Consider the following 19,742-nt stretch of genomic DNA (forward strand, 5'->3'; position numbering starts at 1 on the left):
TGTTTGTATTGGTGTACAATTCAAACAGCAACGCATTCGTATACATATCGTTTCGGGTTTTGCACAATCGCAGATACACACACGCACACACTCACAGGCACACGCACACATACATCTGATTGTGTACATGTATATGTAATGTAGATGGGGCTGCAGCTACTACTGCTGGCGCTGCGGACGCCGAGGCTTGGTTTGAACACTGGAAACTGGCAACGAAACGAAACACATTTGGCTCGCCTTTCATTACGAATTTGTCATTCGTAAGCAAAGGTAATGCAATAAAAGTTTTGCGCGCGCATTTCCATTTTCGACTCTCGCGACATCGTGAACGAAAATGTATCTCGGTACATAACGGAACGACGCGCCTCGTGGTGTGGGTGTATAAAATATAAAGAAGAAAAAAAAAAAAAAACATTTGATTCGTGTGTGTATGGCCTCTCGCTCTCTCACTCTCTTTCTCTGTCTAGCGCGCGTTACAGCGGCTTTACCAATTAATGTGTCTTTGTGTGTGGGAGGTTTGTGCGAGTAGTGAGTGACGATTCCTATTCGAATGCAATTCGTTTCGTTGATTTCTTGCAGTCTCAGTTATCGTCGTAGTCCTCTCGTGTGCTGTGCTCGTCGTGGCCTCAGCGCCAGCAAAAGGCCCCCAAAAAGCTCAGTGACGCGCCGTCGGTACGCTAACGAATAACGGTTTACGTTCTCTCTCACTGTCGCCCAATTGGCGTTTTGCTGAGTTGGTGTTTGTTTTCCAATTCTGATTTGTGCAAAGATTATACAAGAATTTTGATTGAAAAATTGATAATAATTAAAAGAAACATATCGAGTAAATAATGCAAGTTGAAACAAACTAACACAGAAATTAATGCAAAGCATATTTAAAGTGCGCGTTCGCCTTATAGGAATATTAATTAAAATTAATTAATGTTTAATACAAATTACTCATGAGGTAAATTTCCGAGGAGTCCAGACTTACTTGATAAAAAAGAAATTAAATCTGAAAGAATATAAATTGAATAAAATTTTGTATATGAAAAATATTTCAAAAATAAAGAATTTAATGTTATGTTAGAGCGGAAATTGAAAAGTATATACTGTTAGCTGAATTGTTTCAGTATATGTTTATATGGATATCATTTTTATTATTTAAACATTATATGAAAATTAATATTCATATGGATTAGTTTCAGGAAATCTTTGATATATATGAATTTGATAGTTTATATATAAATATAACCGTAGAGTTCTAATCTCCAATAAAATATGCTTTTCAAATAGATTGCGATGTAGGTTTGCATAAAAATGATTTATTTCTTCAAGAATAGTAAACTGTCAGAGTTGATTAGTAATTTATTTGACAAATAATCATTAAACCAAAAAATGTTGATGGTTCCTTAGAATTCAAAGTCAAAGCTCACAGAGAAGAATAAATATATATAGTTATATATACAACGCATACAAATTATAATAGCTAAAACGCTTTTAGTTTTTCCATGAAGTCAAAACTCCAAAAATAATTAAAAACGTATTAAACGTTCATTAATTATGTACAACGTGTCCATTTTTTAGTGAACTTTTAACATAGGTTAACAACATATACATATACATATGTATATAAACGGCAAGAGATAAACGTTTTTTGTTAACCAATGATGAAGCATGGATTCTATCAATGTCAGTAGCCAATCCGTGACAAGTGAATTCAGTGAACAACAGCGAAAGCAACAACAACAAGCCGATGAACGGTCAATGAACAACAACAATAATACAACAACAATCAACAACAACTACAATCAGAATCACAATCACAATCACAGCCACAGTTATATCAATTGCAACAGCATCAGTGCACACAAGATTTTGGTTGGCAGCAACATGAATACAACAGCAATGCTAATGCATCATCAGCAGCAACAGCAAGCGGCAGCTGCTGCCGCCGCCGCCGCAGCAGCAGCCCAGCAGCAGCAACAGCAACAGCAGCAGCAGCAACAACAGCAGCAGCAGCAACAGCAGCAACATCAACAGCAACAGCAACAGAATGGCTGCCGAGACGGCAGCAACAGTTCACGTGGCGCTGGCGATGAGCGTCCAAATGGACGCAATTCGCACACGGGCAATGGTCGTGGCTCCAGCTGCTCGCCGGCCAGCAGTCCGACGCGTCATGGCAGCGCGGTGAGTCCGGTGAGCTCCTTGAATCACTCGATGATGGCACAAATGGCACAACAGCAGCAACAGCAGCAGCAACAGCAACAACAGCAACATCACCAGCTCAGTCCGCCGCCGCATGTTGCCGGCGCATTGAGCACGGGCTTGGCACCTCGCATGCCGCACGGCTTGCCGCCGCATTCACTGGGCCTGCTCAATTCACTGCAGATGATGCACCATGCGTCGCCGCTGGAGCTGATGGCCGCTGCTCATCACCATGTGCCACCGCGTTCATATAACTCACCGCCGCCCATTTCCACCTCAGATCCGAGTGCCAACGAGTGCAAGCTGGTGGAGTATCGGGGCCAGAAGGTCGCTGCGTTCATAATTAGCAACGAGACAATGTTATGCCTGCCGCAGGCCTTTGAGCTATTCCTCAAGCATCTAGTGGGTGGCCTCCACACGGTCTATACGAAACTGAAGCGCTTGGACATTGTGCCGCTCGTTTGCAATGTGGAGCAGGTGCGAATATTGCGTGGCCTGGGCGCCATACAGCCGGGCGTCAATCGCTGCAAGCTGCTCAGCTGTAAGGACTTTGATGTGCTCTATAGAGACTGCACCACGGCCAGGTATGAATATGAGAATTGTTGTTCAAATTGTTCAATTTTTACTTATTTCCTGTTCACGTACGGCGGCCCGTTGCGTGAGACCCGACCAAAGCCCATTTACATTTACCTCTCCCTTCCGCCATAGGCATAGGCATAGGCATAGGTTGAAGCGAAACGCATTGGCTATGCAAATAGTTTGGAAAAATATATTAAGTCTATCGCATATCGATTGTTTTGTGGGCGGGGAGAGCACGGGTAGGCAACTAATCAAGAAACTTTTGCCTCTGATGACATTTGGCGGAAATACGCAATGCAAACCGTCGTACTGCATATGCCCAGCCCACTCTGTAGCCAAACTCAAACTAGAGTTTCAATTGTTAACTAACTGCTTCTCTCTCTCTCTATGTATATATGTATATACATATGTATATATGTTACATATAATCGTTGCGTAAATTTGTTAACGATTCTAACAATAGTTTGCAAATAGTTTTTACCTTTTGTTGTTGCCCAACACACAAATCGCATATTCGACGCGTGCGGTGCCCTGTCAAAGCATTTCCGTTTCGATTATAAATAACAGCAACAACAGCAGCAACAACAACACTGCCTTAACCCAGTTACTATATAGTGGGGCCCTTAAATATTTATATAAATACATGCATATGTGCAATTCGTATTCAGTATCTAAATCTGTAATAATCATTACATCATGGCAAAAATTCTAAAAATTTATAAATATTTTGAGATTCTTGTAGCCTAAAAATGTAAATTGTCAATTGAGGAAATTTAATAAAATTTGTTTTTTTTTTTTTTTTCAATGTGCTGAAAAGTTGTAAAAATCAAGCCTATTTTTAGACAAACAGTTTCTGATGTGATTTAACCAAAATAAAGCAAACCAAATATTTAGAAAAGTTAAAGGAAATTGTTTAAGTTAATTTAGTCTAAAGCTTTTTGGTAGTTAATTTAAAAACAATTTACAATCAATTTTTGACAAATGAATATTAAAGTTTTTTTTTTTTTTTTTTACATATTTTTGTTTTATATATGTATAAAGATTTATTTATTTATTTTTTATTTATTTATTTATTTTTTTTTTTAATAAATATATTCCTTATATATTTTTTATATCCTTATATATATAAATATATATATATATTTTTTTTTGTGGGATTTATGAAAGGGAACATTAAAAGCTGCCTAAAATTAATGATAAAGATCGGAAATTAATATACTTACCATTAAAAAATATAGGAAATACAATATTTATAACAATTATTTAATTCAAAAAATGAAAACAACAAAAACATATACGCTATGAAAGCGTTTACTATTTTTTTTAAAATCATTTCCTTATAATTCCTTTTTCATACATAATATAATAACTATTTCGATACATATGAAAAATGAAAAATATAAAAAATGTTATCATAGGAATTAAATGATTTATAGAAATATATGAAGCATAGAAAATATTTGAGGTATAGGACATGTATAATATTATCGAAAATATACGTTATAGGAAATAATAAATATATTTAAATATGCAAAACGCAAAATGTTCTATGTTTGGTGCGCACGCCATCAAAACGCAACATAAATAAGACAACAGACATATGTAATTGGAGACTGTTTTTCAGTTGGGTCTCGGCGAGCCAGTTGGCCTGTCCTTCGGAGGAGAAAACCACGGGTATCTGCAAAACCGCGAGCCGCATAAATGCAATGAAAAACAATATAGTTAATTATGGAAACAGTGCTCCAAAGTGCACATGCGCTGAACAGAATTTCCAAGGGCCTCAGTTCCAGGTCTCGGGGTGCGCTCAACCAATTGAAGAACAGTTAAAAATGCGGTTAAACCTATTATTAGCTTGAAAGACTTGCGTAAAATTGAAACAAGTAGAGAATTGGGCGCTGACAGAGCCACAAAACTGACCAAAAAAGGGTAAAGCTAAAAAAACCGCTAAAGGCAGTTGGCAGTTTTATAGAGCCTGGCCAAGGGCCTGCCGGGCGCTGGCTGTAGCTGTTAACGGCAACAAAAGGGCAACACAGAGGAACACAGGAATTGAGTGGAATAGAGGGGAAACTGGGGGACAGAGGTACAAGGCTGGCTGGTACAAGTTGCACCCCATTGCGTTTATATTCTGTGAGCCAGGGTAATTATAAAATGTAGTTGTTGCTGCCTGCACGGGTCTGCCAGGGGTTAAGGCGTGTGCATTTTCACACCCGCTTGCCCGCCATGTGTACATAAATGAAACATAATTCTAAAGTTTTTTACAATACGTTTCTCTCTCTCTCTCTCTCTCTGTCTTTTTTTTTTATCTTGCTCTTTCGAAGCTTACACACACACATACACAATTGTTTCTCCTTTTCTTGTTCTTTTTTTTTTTTGTATAGTACGATACTTCACTTGTCTCTTGTTCTTCTCTTTTTAATTGCAGATGCCTATCGATCAAGCCGCCAGAGAGGTAAACACACAAGTATAATAAATAAAAAAAAAAAGAAAAAAAAACTATGGCAATCTGTTGAAATCGCAAATCAATCGTACATTGAGCTGTGCGTTCTGTGTGCACTTGAGAGTTTTTAGAGCGAAAAAAATGTTTGTTATTAAATTAATTGCATAATGCGGAAATGGGCCGAACCGCGAGCCCGGATGTTATAGGACCCTAAAAATTAAATAATTAGAGCGTGTTAATGTTTACTCTTTGTATATAAGGATAACACAAATGTGGAACAAGCTACAAAACAGTTTCATACTCTTAACAAATGTGATCTGATGCCCCAACACATTCAATGATATTTTGGAAACTTTCTTTATTTTTCACTCTAAAAATACTCGAGAGCTCAGCCGTTTTTCGTTATTTTGCAATATTTTTTTTAATTATTATATTTGTTTGCCTTTTTGTCGCGACTTCTATTTCATGACAATCTCTACTGACAATTTTGTTATCCGAAAAAAACTATAAATTGACCCGGAAATGAATGAATTCACTTCACTTTTCCCCCCTTATCTGTCAACCCATCCATCCATCAGTCTATCAAGTCTGAGTCCATCAACCAGTTTGTCAGTTCTTTCAATCGATTGATTTGCCAAATTCTCTGGCAAATTGAATTTGATCTCATCTGACGCTTGGCTGTCTCTTTGGTCCGTCGCATTGACCAAAACGTCGCGCCGTTTAGAGTTGCGCGCGGCATCCACAAAGTCAATTCTTGTTGTTGCCGTTTGAGGTGGGGCACAAATCGCTCGTGGATCAACGTTGCTCAACTTGATTTGCTAGAGACACTCCTTTTGACTCGATTCGATTTCGCTTGGCGTGCCTAATAGTGCGACTACGTATGTAAATGAAAGCATTAGGGAAAATATATGTGTGTATGTATAGATATGTGAGATATAGTGAGTGTGTGATAAATGAAAATATTTTACTAATAACTCTATCTAAAACTTATAAAATTATCAACTGCTAATGACTAATTGATCACTAATTATTCATTAACAATTTAAATTTTTATAAACCTAAAAATTACAAAAAAATATATAAATATATTTCATCAAATTTTTGAGATTATTAAATCAATATTAAAATATTTATGCAGTATTTTCAGAATTTGAGGTCTAGTCAAATAAATACAAAAACAATTTCTACATCAAAATAAAAAAAGTAATTCAGAGCCTTTTGCAGACTGTCTGTACAGCTCCATAAATAAAATTTAGTTTTTTCTTTTTAATAAATATAGTTTTGAGAAAAGTAGATTTGCCGTTGCACTGTTTCTGTTAGATAGACGAGAGCTTCAATCTGTAGTTGTTTGATGATACCAATTTGCATTTCTCAAATGCGACTTAATTGAGTGTAACAAAAATAGTAAAGAAAAAAACCAAAGCTAATAGAAATGAAGCAACAATAGATCAATTTATTTTTATAATAAATAATTACAAAAAATACTAAAAAAAAAAAAAGGGAAAATGCGGCTAATATTCTCTTAGCAGCATTTGCAACTCATATATGTATATGTCTATATATATAGCATATATGTATATCTGTAGTAGAGGACGTTGGAGTTGCAGTGAATGTCTGTGTATCAGCGAGCTGCGCTCTTTGTAAGAAAACACGACACCCAACAACGACGACGACGGCGATGTTGTAGCATGCTTTGTAATTCAGTATGCGAACTAAATGAGTTATTAGCACGCCAATTGAAAATTGAAGTCAACAAAAATCATCAAGAGAAACAAGAAAAGCGACTTGCCTGAGGCGACTAGCCATACGCGCTGGACTGTGAGAGCTGCGCTGGAAAAACGAGAGAAGAAAACAAATTACAAATTGTATGCCCGCCTAAGAAATTGCTGGCCAAAATCCTTAATTAGAGCCGACTACTGCGTATTATTTACACAAATATATATCTTTATGCGAGGTCTGCAAAAAAAACGTACTATAAAATCTGGTTTAGAGACTTTGCTGAAATCGAATTGGAATGTTCAGTTAACAAAAGAGAAATATTCAAATAAGTTTTGTTAACTGTAAACATAAATGTGGTTTGTCTAGTCTCAGCTTCTACATATTTCTAGCTGTCTATTCAAGGTGCATTTGTCAATGGGCAGCAGCAGCTAGTGCAATTTGTTGGCTCCCCACTTTTGTGTTCTCCACAACTCAGTGAACTTAAGCCCCCAATTAGTATTGTGTATCTCCCCCTATATATATGTATTCTCTATGCATTCTTGAAGGGCGTAAAACTATGTGAATGTCGTGTCATTTGTACGTTTGCATGTCGTTTTTACAATGAGTTCCTAGCATTGGCTCTAAGCTCGATAGTTGCGTAAGGCGGCGCTTCATGGAAACTCGCCCCGACTCTGGCTCAATCAATCGGCAAAGAAATTGAAGTCAACTTCAAACGACTTGGAGGCTTCTTCTCAGAAATTTGTGCAGGTCGACTAACTCTGTGAATCGAGTCGTACGAATCAATTTGTTGCCTATGTAGATTCAATTAAAGCCCACTGTTAGCGGCGCATAATTGAAATATGGAAATTTCGCTGGCAATTAACTGCATTGCAGTTGGCGATTTGAACTGCAATCAAATGCTTGTGGATGTGAGGTGGCAACGTCGCAATAAATTTAATTGATTTGCCAATGCGAAACACCAACAACAACAACAACAACAACTTGGCTCCGGGCAGTGGGTTAAGCACAACTTGTGTCTGCTCTGGTCGTTCTACATGCTCGACTCCCAGTCCCATACCCAGTCCCAGTCCCAGTTCGAGTTCGAGTTCTGCCTGTGAAAGCTCCCTGACAAATGCTTGGGCAACGCCCCACAGTTTAGGCAATTGCAATTGCAATTGCATTCATCGAATTCTCTTTTTTTTTTTGTTTTTTTGTCTTCGTTTTGCTGCTTGCAACACTTTGCGCGGAACAGGACTCGATCACAATTCAATGTTTCACAGATCGGCTGTCCCTTGAGCATTGAAATACACTTGGCGAAACACCCAGCTGCAAACTGGTTCGCTCTCTGCCAGCTAAATGCCCTCCTCAGCCGAGCAAATTGTTATATCGTCTGTATAAGTAGCAACTGCGAACCAGTTTGCATGCCTTGCTTCTCTTTCTCTTCTTCTCTTCTTCCTGACTAGACGTTTGTTGTTGTTGTTTTTGTTTTCTTATGTCCGTCGCTGCAGTTGATTTTTGGGCTAAATTCTCAAGTCAAGTGCATGATCAAAATCAAGGAATTTTTGATCTTGAGTCTAAACTGACAGTGGATTATGTTTATATATACATATTGTGACCCATATTAGGAAGAGATTTAGCTAATGTGATTCTACCTGATTAGAGATTAGTCTGAAGGTGAATGTTTTGTGTGGCTAAATGTGTTGTAATCAAATGGAGCAAGGATATAAAAATATACTTTGTTGAATGTATTGCCAGCTTTAATGCGAATAGAAGAACTTATTGAAATTGGAATTTTTCAGCATATTACTTCATTATTTGTATACCTTATTTTTCTATATATTAACTCTTGGACTGCGTTAGTTAATTAAAAATGAAAGCAAAAGATATACGTTTGCAATTTCTTTAAATTTTCATGTAACAACATTTATATTATTATCATGTATGGCTGTCAAACATTTTTAATTTAAACCGACTTCAGTTGTGTACTAAAAATAATTAGCGAAATTCATATCGGTTTTTCTTTTGTTGAATTGCCCTAAATTTCTATTTGCCATAAATAACATTCTGCAGATGTAAATCATGGAACCTTATCCATAAAGGTATACAAATTGCTTCCAGTTAAACCAATTTCTGACTAGCTCAATCAAAACAGATGTATGTACATAGTATGTACTTGAGAGACAGAGTTACTCCCAAGACATGTTTCAACGGAAGCTAGCATCGGAATGGACGCCTGCTTATCGGTGGCCCTGTTTACAGCAATCAGAATGAGAAAAGAATGAAAAAAAAAAAGAAAAGAGCAGAGAGTGTTGCTAGCAGATGTTGTTTGCTCCAGCTGTCGCCATTTCTTTAGTTTTAATAAATTCATTAACTTGACTGACGCCTGTTTTGCACGTCATAGAGCAACCAAAAACAAAAAAAAATTATAATAATAAAAAAAACAATACACTTTCGCTCGGTTCTTTGCTTTGATTCTTTCGCAACGATTCTAGTAAGTGCATTGGCGCTGGCTCTCTTTACATGACCCGCAAGGCCATGTCCACAGTGTCTCTGTGTATATATGTGTGTGTGTGTGTGCGTATGTGTCATAGGCACAATTAAATCTTCCGAGTCGGCGCTTACATTCAAATATTGATATTTATTGTTGAAATAACTGTAAATATTTGCAATCGTTTTATGGAGTGCAACTCTATCAGGGCAGTAGCAGCAGCACTCGCAGCAGTCGCAGCACTCGCAGCTTTTGCTGGACCCACGCACAATTATAAATTGTTCAATCTGTGCCCACATTGCTACCGGAGTTTATTTGCTTGTTGCTGTTTGCCCCAGGTAAACAACAGGTGGGCACATTTTTAAAAAAATTTTAATTTTTTTTTTTTGTGTTAATTTGGGTAATTGTTAATTGTTGTTGACTGCGGCTACTGGAGATAGTTGAGCTGCACAGAGTCTCTCTATTTGCATTTAGTTTCTGAGTATTTGCGGCAGACGCAGCTAATGTTTGTTAATATTTATCTGAATATAACTTGTTTATCATAAATAGCTGCGCTCTGACTGCTGTGCAAACTTGTTTGTGCCTTAGCCTTAGACTTAGCTAACTAATCGTACGTACGTCAAGTATTTGCTTAAGGCTTACTCAAATATTTTTTAAGCAAATAGTAACAGTTTCTAATGAAAATTATACGAGAATTTTGTTAGAGTCAACTTTGATTTTTTTTTGTATTTATTTTTAAATGTTGGCAATGTAATGAAAATTGTTGAGCTACACAGTTTGTTGACATGTTGTATGCAGCCATCAAAATTTATTTTTATAAAGATCTTTACACTTTTGAATATGAATCAGAGCTTAGGACTATATTACCTTAGATGATTTATTTTAATTTTTATTTTATTACTAACTATAATTTTTTTTGTGCAAATCTGCATATATGGTATTCATATTCATATCTAATAATATTTCATCATTCAATTGTGGTCCTACAACCTGCCTGCTGTTTCTTGTCTTGCTCTTTAAACAGGATTTAGTTATGTGAGAAATGAGAAAATGAAATCAGATAAAATTAAAAAATATTTTAAAGTTCTTATAAACAAATAATAACATGCTCTAAGAAACTCTCAAGCTACACATACATCTATTTATATTATAAATATATATATGTAAATACATATATGTACATATATATGTGTATATATATTTATTTATATACATATATATCTATCTAAGCAGCATAAAATAGCCACCGAAAGTATTGTTGTGTGTGATCTCATTTGCTTTAAGCCCATTTCGTTTGGTGTGCTACAGCTGCTCTATACTGATACCAAGCCAATTGTCATTGCTTTCAACCCAAACAGTAACTCTCTGCAATTCCGCAGTTCCAGACCGGGTAGACCACCGAAACGTGGCCCAGTTGGCCTCTCGCTGCCGCCCACGCACCTAACACAGCATCCCCAGCTGAAGAAGCATAGACTGGACAATGGCGACTATGCCTACGAGAATGGCCATATTAGTGGTAAGTAGAGTTCAATTTTGTCGTTGGCATTTTTGCCATTTGCCTTAGACCAATTTAAGCCCATTCGCATCGAATATCTGTTATGGCCGTCGGCGCCGCCATAATCACGATTTACAAGCAGCGAACAAATCGATTTTACCAATTGCCGAAACGCACTTGAAATGGTAATAAAATCATTTGAGATTCGCAGCCAAGTGGCTTTTGGCTAACTGTTTCACTACTCGTGCAGCCAATTGGAAGTTGCAAAAAAAAAAAGAAAACTCAGAGTGAGTGAGAGAGAGAGAGAGAGAGAGAGAGGGCGAAGTTTGTGTGATTTGTGGATGCCTTGATTATAAGTTTGGCGAACGGATACATATACACAATGCGCAATTGTTTCGGTTTCAGCTACAACTTTGTGCACGTTCCCAACTCTCGGCAGTTGCCAGTTGCGCGAGTTCCCAGCTTCAAGTTCAGATAAATGCCCATTTGTCCAAGGCGAGCAATCAAATCGAAAACGTTTCGACTCGCCACTATGTGATTTGTACAGGAAATCGCATTTAAAGAGTTACAAACAGACATTGCTCGGACTTATGACTGCTGCTCCGACTCCGACTCCGACTGCTGCTGCTGCTGCTGCTGCTGTTGTTCGAATTGTGTTTCATGTCTGTATTCAGGCATTGTAATTATTTTAAGTACTTCAAGATACTTGCCCATACCAAAGTAACGCTCGCAATTAATTGATTTTTACATATTTGTGGCTCTCTATGAATTCCTGAAGCGTCTGACAACTTCGGCCACGCCCCATTTTATTAATGTGTCTGAGCCAACGCACAATATCAGATACATCTATCAAAAAAAGATCTCATCCTCTTTCTTTAGAACCATGCGCCGTCGGCGCCTCTTTACACATAACTCGAAATCCATACAGTTGTTGTTTAGCCAAGTCATTCCTCAATCCCTACAAAGCAGCTGAAAATCGAGAAAAAAAAATCGAAGAAAAAAATTACATCTGAGTGAATAGTGGGGCGTTGATTTTTGAGTGATATTGCACTATTTCCACTAATCTGATGAGCCATTGCAACAAACATTTTGTTATTGCATTGTGAATGCATTAAAAATATAATTTTAGCATTGAAACTATTTAAGGTTTATCCTTTAATACCCACCAAATATAAATATTTAAGCATATAGAAATATAATTATTTACAATTTAATAATATATATATTTATATATTTTTATATGTATTTAATATATTTAATAAATTTATTTAAAAATAATAAAAGGTTTATAAAATTTGATATGATGATCATTTTTGCTTTTTAATGCTTAAAATCTTTAGATTTATTTTTATTTAGAATCTTGTTTTTCATATAAATAAATATGCGAAAAGTTGTTAAAATCAATCATTAAATTTTATTTACTGAGTTCAAATAATATAAATTTCCATAATCTATATTAATTATTGAAACGTTGTCTGCTAACTATTTGATCAATTGTTCATTCTTACTGTGTTCTCTTTGATATAATACAGTGTTATCAATATCAAACTACTAAATGATGAAGCTACGATAAGCTAATCATGCAAACATTTAGTTATTTAGTCATATTTAGTTAATGTTGTCACGAATACTGTCTCAGTTTTATTCTGAATCAATAATACTCAAAGCCTTTCACAGTCTTCGACTATTTCTATCCCGATTGTGTTGCAGATATAAATCGTATGGAAAAGTCGCCGCTGTTGGCCAACGGCTACAATCCTCCACCCATAAACCACATGGCCTTTATGCAAATTAATGCCCATCATCCTGGCGCTGCGGCACTCATGTCACCCGGCATGCCGCCGCACGGGCTCCACGCTCGTCCCGAGAGCCAAATGTTGAAGGCGGCGGCACAAAATGCTGGCATGTCGGCAGCCAATATGGATGCATTGGCTCGATCGGGCATATGGGAGAATTGTCGTGCCGCCTACGAAGATATAGTGAAGCACTTAGAGCGGCTGCGCGAAGAGCGCACGGATGAAAGGCAACAGGCCATATGCGCCGGTGGAATCGATCGCTGCGGCAGTGTTGTGAATGAACGGGAATTGAAGCCGAGAGATCTGAGTTCGCGCAATTGTAAGGCATACAGATGGACGGTGGCTGTTGAGGAAAGTGCTGATAAGTTGTTTCGATTTGCGTACCCCCCAGGCTCCCCCACGCGCCAAAGTCCAGTTCTCAATCTGAGCAAGTCCGGCGGCAATACGGACCACGGCGGCAGCAACTGCGACGCTGGCAGCGAGCGCAGCGATTGCCTCTCGGCAGCGGCATCGCCGCGTGGGTCGCGCAGCCTCGACGAAGGCAGTCGCAGCGTTGGCGGCGGCCCCATAATTGGCGTCGAGGACGACGAGGAGGAAGAGAATCTCAGTGATGAGAACCAATCCGAAGTCGATGAACGTTGCTTGGGCAAAGACGATGAAGGTGAGTAAACTTTGCTTTTCTTTGCGATAAGTAAAAACTCTGACTCTGACTGACTCTGACTCGCTGACTGGCTGACTGGCTGACTCGCTGACTCTACTAACGCTGCTGACGCTGCTTTGTGTGCCTTTTAACAGACTTGAGTGACACGGAGCGTGATAATCTATCCACGGGTTCGGCGGCCGCTACTGCCGCCGCTGCCGCAGCTGCTGCTCACTTGCATCAGCATGCTGCAGCCGCTTCGCACCATCATCAGGCCCATCCGGCACACCATCTGAGCGTGGTGGGCTCGCCGACCGCCGATGTGGCTGCGGCCGCTGCACTGCAGCATCAGCGCGCCCTCAACTACTCGCAGCTAGCGGCGGCCGCTGCCGTGGCCAATGGAGCAGCCGCTGGAGCGAATGCGGCAGCAGCCGCCGCTGCAGCAGTAGCAGCTAACGGACCCTCAACTGCCGGCGGTCGAGCATTGACGCCTAACGAGGCCTTGTTGTCATCGAATGATGGAACTGCGGCAGCCGCTGCCCTCGCTGGCGGATTGGCGCTGGGTCCGCTCGGCCTCGATTCCCATGCCGTTGTGCCCGCCAGCTCTACGGAAACATTGCTGCGGAATATCCAAAGCCTGCTCAAAGTGGCAGCAGACAACGCCAGGCAGCAGGAGCGCCAGCTCAGCTATGAGAAAGGTAAGCCTCAAGAATAGCAAGACCATCACAATGATGTCTTTCCCATATGCTAACTAAATCGTGCTGTTTGTGACCGTAAATAATTTTGCACTCTTCTCTTTCGTTTCTCATTTCTCGTTTCTTCTCATACTTTTCCCCACAGCCGAACTCAAGATGGATGTTTTACGCGAACGCGAGGTCAAAGATTCCCTCGAAAGACAACTTGTCGATGAGCGCAAATTGCGTGGTAAGTTTAGAGACCTAACATAATTATTTATTAACATTTTGTGGCTATTGACTATAATCAATAGTAAATTATATAAGGAAAAATTTAAAGTTACGTGAGTAATTTGCACATTTCTCGAATCGTTGAGCTGGAAAATACGCGTTCTCTAATCGATTACAGAACAATTAACTTATTTAATTAGAAACAAATAGCAAGCAGTTCATTATGAATATGTACTGCATACATATATAATAAATTAGAAAAGTAAAAGTGTTTAGCTTCAATTAAGTGAAAATAAATATCAATGCATACTTCATGAAACAAATGTTCTTCTCCGAGTATTGCAAAAGCGCATCACTTAAGCTCTGGCTAATCAAATCAGCAATCATACAGTCAGTCAGTCAGGGCAAATCTAAATATGAACATTTATGGCCTGTGTCTGTCTATTTATAATTTTGTATGAATTCTGCGTGATATTGAATTTAGCGCCAAGCCAATCCCTTCTGGCAGAAGGAACCGAGTCGTTCCTGTCGCTCGAGAGAATTGCCTATGCCAACTCCAATCGTGCGCGCTTAATGTAAGCTGACTCAAATGACAATGACACCTGATATGTCGATGTCGCTGTGGATGTCGACTGGCCCACTCTTGCGCACTTCTCGTCTTTCTCTGTCGGCGCTCTCTGGTGGTCGTTCAGCTCGTTCGCCGGACTCGAATAGGTTTTAAGTCCGAAAAGCTGCCGTTCTCTCTGGCTCTGGCGCTGGTTCTCGTTCTGGGGCGACCTTTTCAAGAGAAATCACAATTCAAATGAATTTAATATCATTTCATTATTTAGTTACACTCGAACGATTGGCAAAAAGTAGCAACTCCATCGTCGACTACGACAACTCCACATCATTAGAGGCGGCACTCTGTGGGGGGGCGGGGGCACGAGCGCAGGGTCTCTCGACTCGAGTCTTTCCGTCTGGAATTCGAGTTGCTTTTGGTTACAGACAAAAAACTTTGATTTGACGCACACACAAAAATCTTTTAATTGGTTGTTATTATATTTTATGATGACTCCAAAGCAGAGAGTCTAAAAGGGTTGTCAAAAGCTGCGGGTGTGAGAGCTCTGCCGTTAGAATAGAACCTTAAGGGTGAGTCTGTCAACGCGATCTCAACAATTTTTCGATTGTAATAAATTTGTGAAATATGAAACCAAAAACAGTTAATTACTAAGACGACAGGCTATTAAATATCATCCTACTATACCAAACATACAAATTAATTTGTATGCTCCCATTTGATAATTATAAATTATCTTATATACAAATTAATATCAAAGCCAAATTCACATTTGCCATAATTCCTGAGCCAGCTAACATTTTGGGTTTTCCTCGTATATAGCCAACTAATTGTACGATGCCATGTGAGCGCCTTCAAATTATTTTTTGGGGCCGACATTTGGAATAGCCTTCACTTATTTGTAAATGCAAATTTGAATTCCAAAAATTGTTAACTCTGAACTGTAATTGTGGCTGGCTTTTGCTCGCCCTCATATGCGGGGTATATGGGTTTTCATGCATTGTATGTAAGAGATGTAGAGTTATGTAGATAACTTTATTTTTCTCTCTTTAATATTGTAGATATGTGTAAAGACATACATTTGAATGTATAGAAAATCTATTTTAAATCTTTTTAAAATCAGGAATTATTTCAGTGTTTATGTTACTCGGAAATATCGGAAGCTTACAAAATCTTGAAAGCTAGTCAATATACTTTACTTCCACTATTTTTGCATTTTTAAAGTAGAAAACTTTTTGCATATATACAAATCAACTGCAGTTGCTAATTCCACCCATAATAACTCAAGCTTCTTTCAAATTGCGAGTAGCCAATCATTCAGTGAGCAAAACACAATTTATGCCATGTTGAAGGAATTGAGATTTGTGTATGTATGTGTGTGTGTGTGTGTGTGTGGGCCCCATGCCACATTGATATTACTACAGCAACACAGGCATCTAATTGCCATTAATAATAAAGCAAGCCGATAAATATCTTATGGCTGTCGAACATGCCAGCAAATCGGCCATTGCAATGAAAGATTGAGTGCAGCAGAGCAAAAGAAGGAGATAAAAAAATACCAAGAAAAAAACGTAAAATATCTTTGCAAATTTGGTATTCGAATCGATAGGTTCGACTCGAAAATAGCAGACTTCATGTTGTTGCATTTGCTACACCCTTCAAATGACTATTACCACGCTTGACTAACCTAATTAATGCTAATTTGATGATGTACCAGTTTCCCAGACTTAACGGTCGTATGGTAAGAATTAGCACACGTGACGATAAATCGATTGAGTTAATAGACTTTTATATGAGTTCACTAGGCAGAGAGTGTAACTATGTATATATGATGTACATATACATATATGGGAATTGTAATTTATTTATATATGAACATTCGTCTAGGCAGAGGCTTAGATATAAATTAATATTAGGTTAGTTAATCGTTTTTAATCCCTTTTCATTTTCGTCTATTTCACAGTGCTCTATCAGAAGCGTTTTCGACGTGAGCGCAAGATTCGCATTCGATATCAACAGCAGCTGGGCGATGATAGCAGTAAAGGCAACGCAGGGGCGAGCGCCAGCAACGTCAGCTGCAGCGAGGCAGAGCTCGGCGCTGGCAGCGGCACGGCTGATGGCAAGTGCAGCAATGCTGGCAGCGATGGGGCTGAGGCGCCAAAAGGTAAGTGCTGATAAGGCAGAAGAGCAGAAGGCCACACAGACCACAAAAGCATGGCTAACAAAACGTATCCCGTCTATCCCCAACGCCTTTCGCTTTCGGCTCTCTCGATCCTTCCTGCGCCCAACGCTTTGATAACCAACACAGCGCCCTCTGTTTTGTTTTTAAATCCATAGATACTGACTGCGGCAGTCGCGGCGGCAGTGATAAGTCTGACAAGTCCTTGAGCTCCTCGTGTGATGTGACCAGCCAAACGGTGCAAGCGTCCTCCGCCTCGCACTCGGATCCACCCACACACTTTAAACGCGAGCCGCACTCCGACCACGAGGGCTCCATGGAGCGCCAACAGTGCAACAGCGCCACGCGCGACAACGAGCCGCGCTGCTCCAGTCGTGACCGCGAGGACCAACCACCGCCCATTGCTGCCTCAGTGACTGCTGCCGCTGCTGCTGTCGCTGCCGAGGGCAGTCTGGCAGCAGCCGCCGCTGTTGCCGCCGCTACAGCTGCCACTGGCAACGGCAAGGCCACTTGGAGCTATCCAGGCATCGATCTGATGGCCACCGGCGCCTTCTGGCAAAACTATTCGGGTAAGTTTACAACTCTATTTGATGTGAAATGATATATTGTGAACCCTTTAAAGATGAAAGTATATATCAGGCAAATGAGAGTATATATAGATATGTGTACACATTTCAAGTTTGTCTTGATTTTTGAACTCTGTATCCATCTTAACTTAGTTTCTATCGTCACCATCAGCCGGTCATTTATTTATTTCCTATTTCATTACATTTTGAAAGAATCCCTTGCACAGGAGCTGGAAATGGAGCGCAAGACACGCGCTGCGAACGCTGAGCGCGATGTCAAGAGTCCATTGTCGGAGAGACCAACGGCATATTACAAGAACTCGGTGCTCTTTGGGAGCGCTAACTAAGCTCCATTGCGATCGCATTGTTGCCAAGCTGCAACACGGATATTTGATCTCAAAGTGCAATCCAGGTGACAGCATGTGACCGGACCAAATATGCAGAACTCCAACAGTTAATACAGCAATCTTATGTATATAACTACTTATAGGGTATAGTCTATGTTTTAAAACGATTGAAAGAAGTTTGAAAAGCATCACAAATATTTGAAAAAAAAAACAACAACAGCTATTTTGTACATATTTTTACATAGCTTAAACAAAAGAAGAGTAAAGAAAATAAAGTGAAATTTAATTGAATATGTACTTCCGACACCAACATATAAAGCTTAGAGAACGCTTTAGGCATATGGATAGCATAACTAGCATTTTGTACATAGGCATGTAAAGGCTTTTAATTAATATTAGTGCTGGGCTGCCTATTCTTGGCTTTGACTAGTGCGAGTAGTTGGCGAACACACAAACACACACACACACACCCATACACTTTGATCATATAATATAATATTGTATTTAATTTATTACATGTAACTATTTATGTATGTATTCAACTTGGAAAACATTTTAGAGAGCGCTTTATAGTGTTTTAAAAATAGGTATTAAATTATTGGTATTGGCGTAAGTGAGCTGCTGCCGGGCGGAACTAATGTTACGATGTTTTTAATTTATTTATTAGCTTAGAAGCGCATTAATCTATACTAATTTTATAAATTAAACACTACAAGTATTTCATATGCTTACCCATTAAACCGAACAAACAATTTAATATTAATATAAATTAAATTTAAATATATATACATAAATGTATTTATAGTAAATGCAAGAGTTGGGCTAAAATAAAGATTATTAGAAATAAATGCAGTCCCAATTGAAAAATGTGTTATAAACTCGACATTAAATATATATAAACATAAATATATATATATATATTTTAACGCTTCATATGCTATTATATATATATACACTAAAAAAATATAAACATTACATTAACAATAGTCACAATAGTCACTAAACATAAAATCTAAAACATAATAAATACATTGAAACAATAGTGTTAAAACTTATTGTGCAACATTTCTCGCTGCTCGCTGCTAACATTAATAAACAACAATTATTACAATAATACCATTAAAATAATACAGACAACAATTGCAAATATACAAAAAAAAAACAAAAACCAGCAACAAGAGAATAGAAACTCTGACAAAAAAGTGAAGTTTAAAGTAATACATAATAAATTATTATTGCAAAAGTATTTCAAAAAATTAATTTCGTTTTCATGTTTGGGTATATTTAATACTTGGTTGGTCCCATTGGAGGAATTAAATCAACGTTTGCCTTAGAATGTGTAGATGAGTGTTACTCATTGACTTTGTAAGGCTCGTTCGGGGTGTGAAAATCGCTAGAGTTAGGAGAAGTATCTTTAAATTTGCTCGACCAACAGGCGCGAGGGAGGATACGTTGAAGTGCGCATGTAAAGCATCCAATCAGTGGGCGTGTCTTTGGATTTTGTGATATTGTAGCCACAGAAAATATATTTGGTTTTTTATTCCTTTCTTTGATGGAACGATAGCTATAATGGCCCATAAGAGTAAGTATGCATATACTTTGCTAGGTAATGTAATAACCTTTCCAATAAATATGTACTCTTTATTATTGATTATTTTTTGTTTTCATCATCAAGTGAGCATTTACCAACAACAATTTTTCAACTGTCAAAATATGTTTCTGCAGTAAAACATCAATCAGTCTATGATGCTATAAAGTATTTCTTTGTTGATTGCATGCAAAAGCAAGAACTTGGTTTGTAAATCCCTGAGGAAAGCACTTGTACTTCCTGATCTTTTAACAGCCCAAGCAATAAGATAGATTGCT

The 19,742-nt window shown here is 38.5% G+C and overlaps 1 protein-coding gene across 15 annotated transcripts; it reads left to right on the forward strand.

Moving 5' to 3' along the window:
• Nucleotides 1–143: 143 nt before the first annotated feature.
• On the forward strand, nucleotides 144–19,132 carry dac (dachshund family transcription factor). 15 transcript variants are annotated; one of them, XM_089257039.1, is made up of 11 exons: nucleotides 144–270; nucleotides 1,567–2,771; nucleotides 5,189–5,215; nucleotides 10,748–10,905; nucleotides 12,562–12,999; nucleotides 13,072–13,341; nucleotides 13,476–14,018; nucleotides 14,161–14,244; nucleotides 16,748–16,948; nucleotides 17,122–17,532; nucleotides 17,743–19,132. In XM_089257039.1, exons 2-11 carry the CDS (start codon nucleotides 1,657–1,659, stop codon nucleotides 17,874–17,876), a joined length of 3,381 nt encoding a protein of 1,126 aa, XP_089113165.1. In that variant the 5' UTR covers nucleotides 144–270; nucleotides 1,567–1,656; the 3' UTR covers nucleotides 17,877–19,132. The 15 variants fall into 15 exon arrangements, with proteins under 15 accessions (XP_089113165.1, XP_089113177.1, XP_089113168.1 ...); XM_089257037.1 differs by having other exon boundaries at nucleotides 265–946; XM_089257040.1 differs by having other exon boundaries at nucleotides 265–946; nucleotides 10,769–10,905.
• The last annotated feature ends 610 nt before the right edge of the window (nucleotides 19,133–19,742 follow it).

The sequence above is a fragment of the Drosophila navojoa genome, chromosome 3 (genome assembly GCF_054131105.1).
Source record: "Drosophila navojoa isolate 15081-1374.11 chromosome 3, UAZ_NAV_1.0, whole genome shotgun sequence".
Taxonomy (NCBI): Eukaryota; Metazoa; Arthropoda; class Insecta; order Diptera; family Drosophilidae; genus Drosophila; species Drosophila navojoa.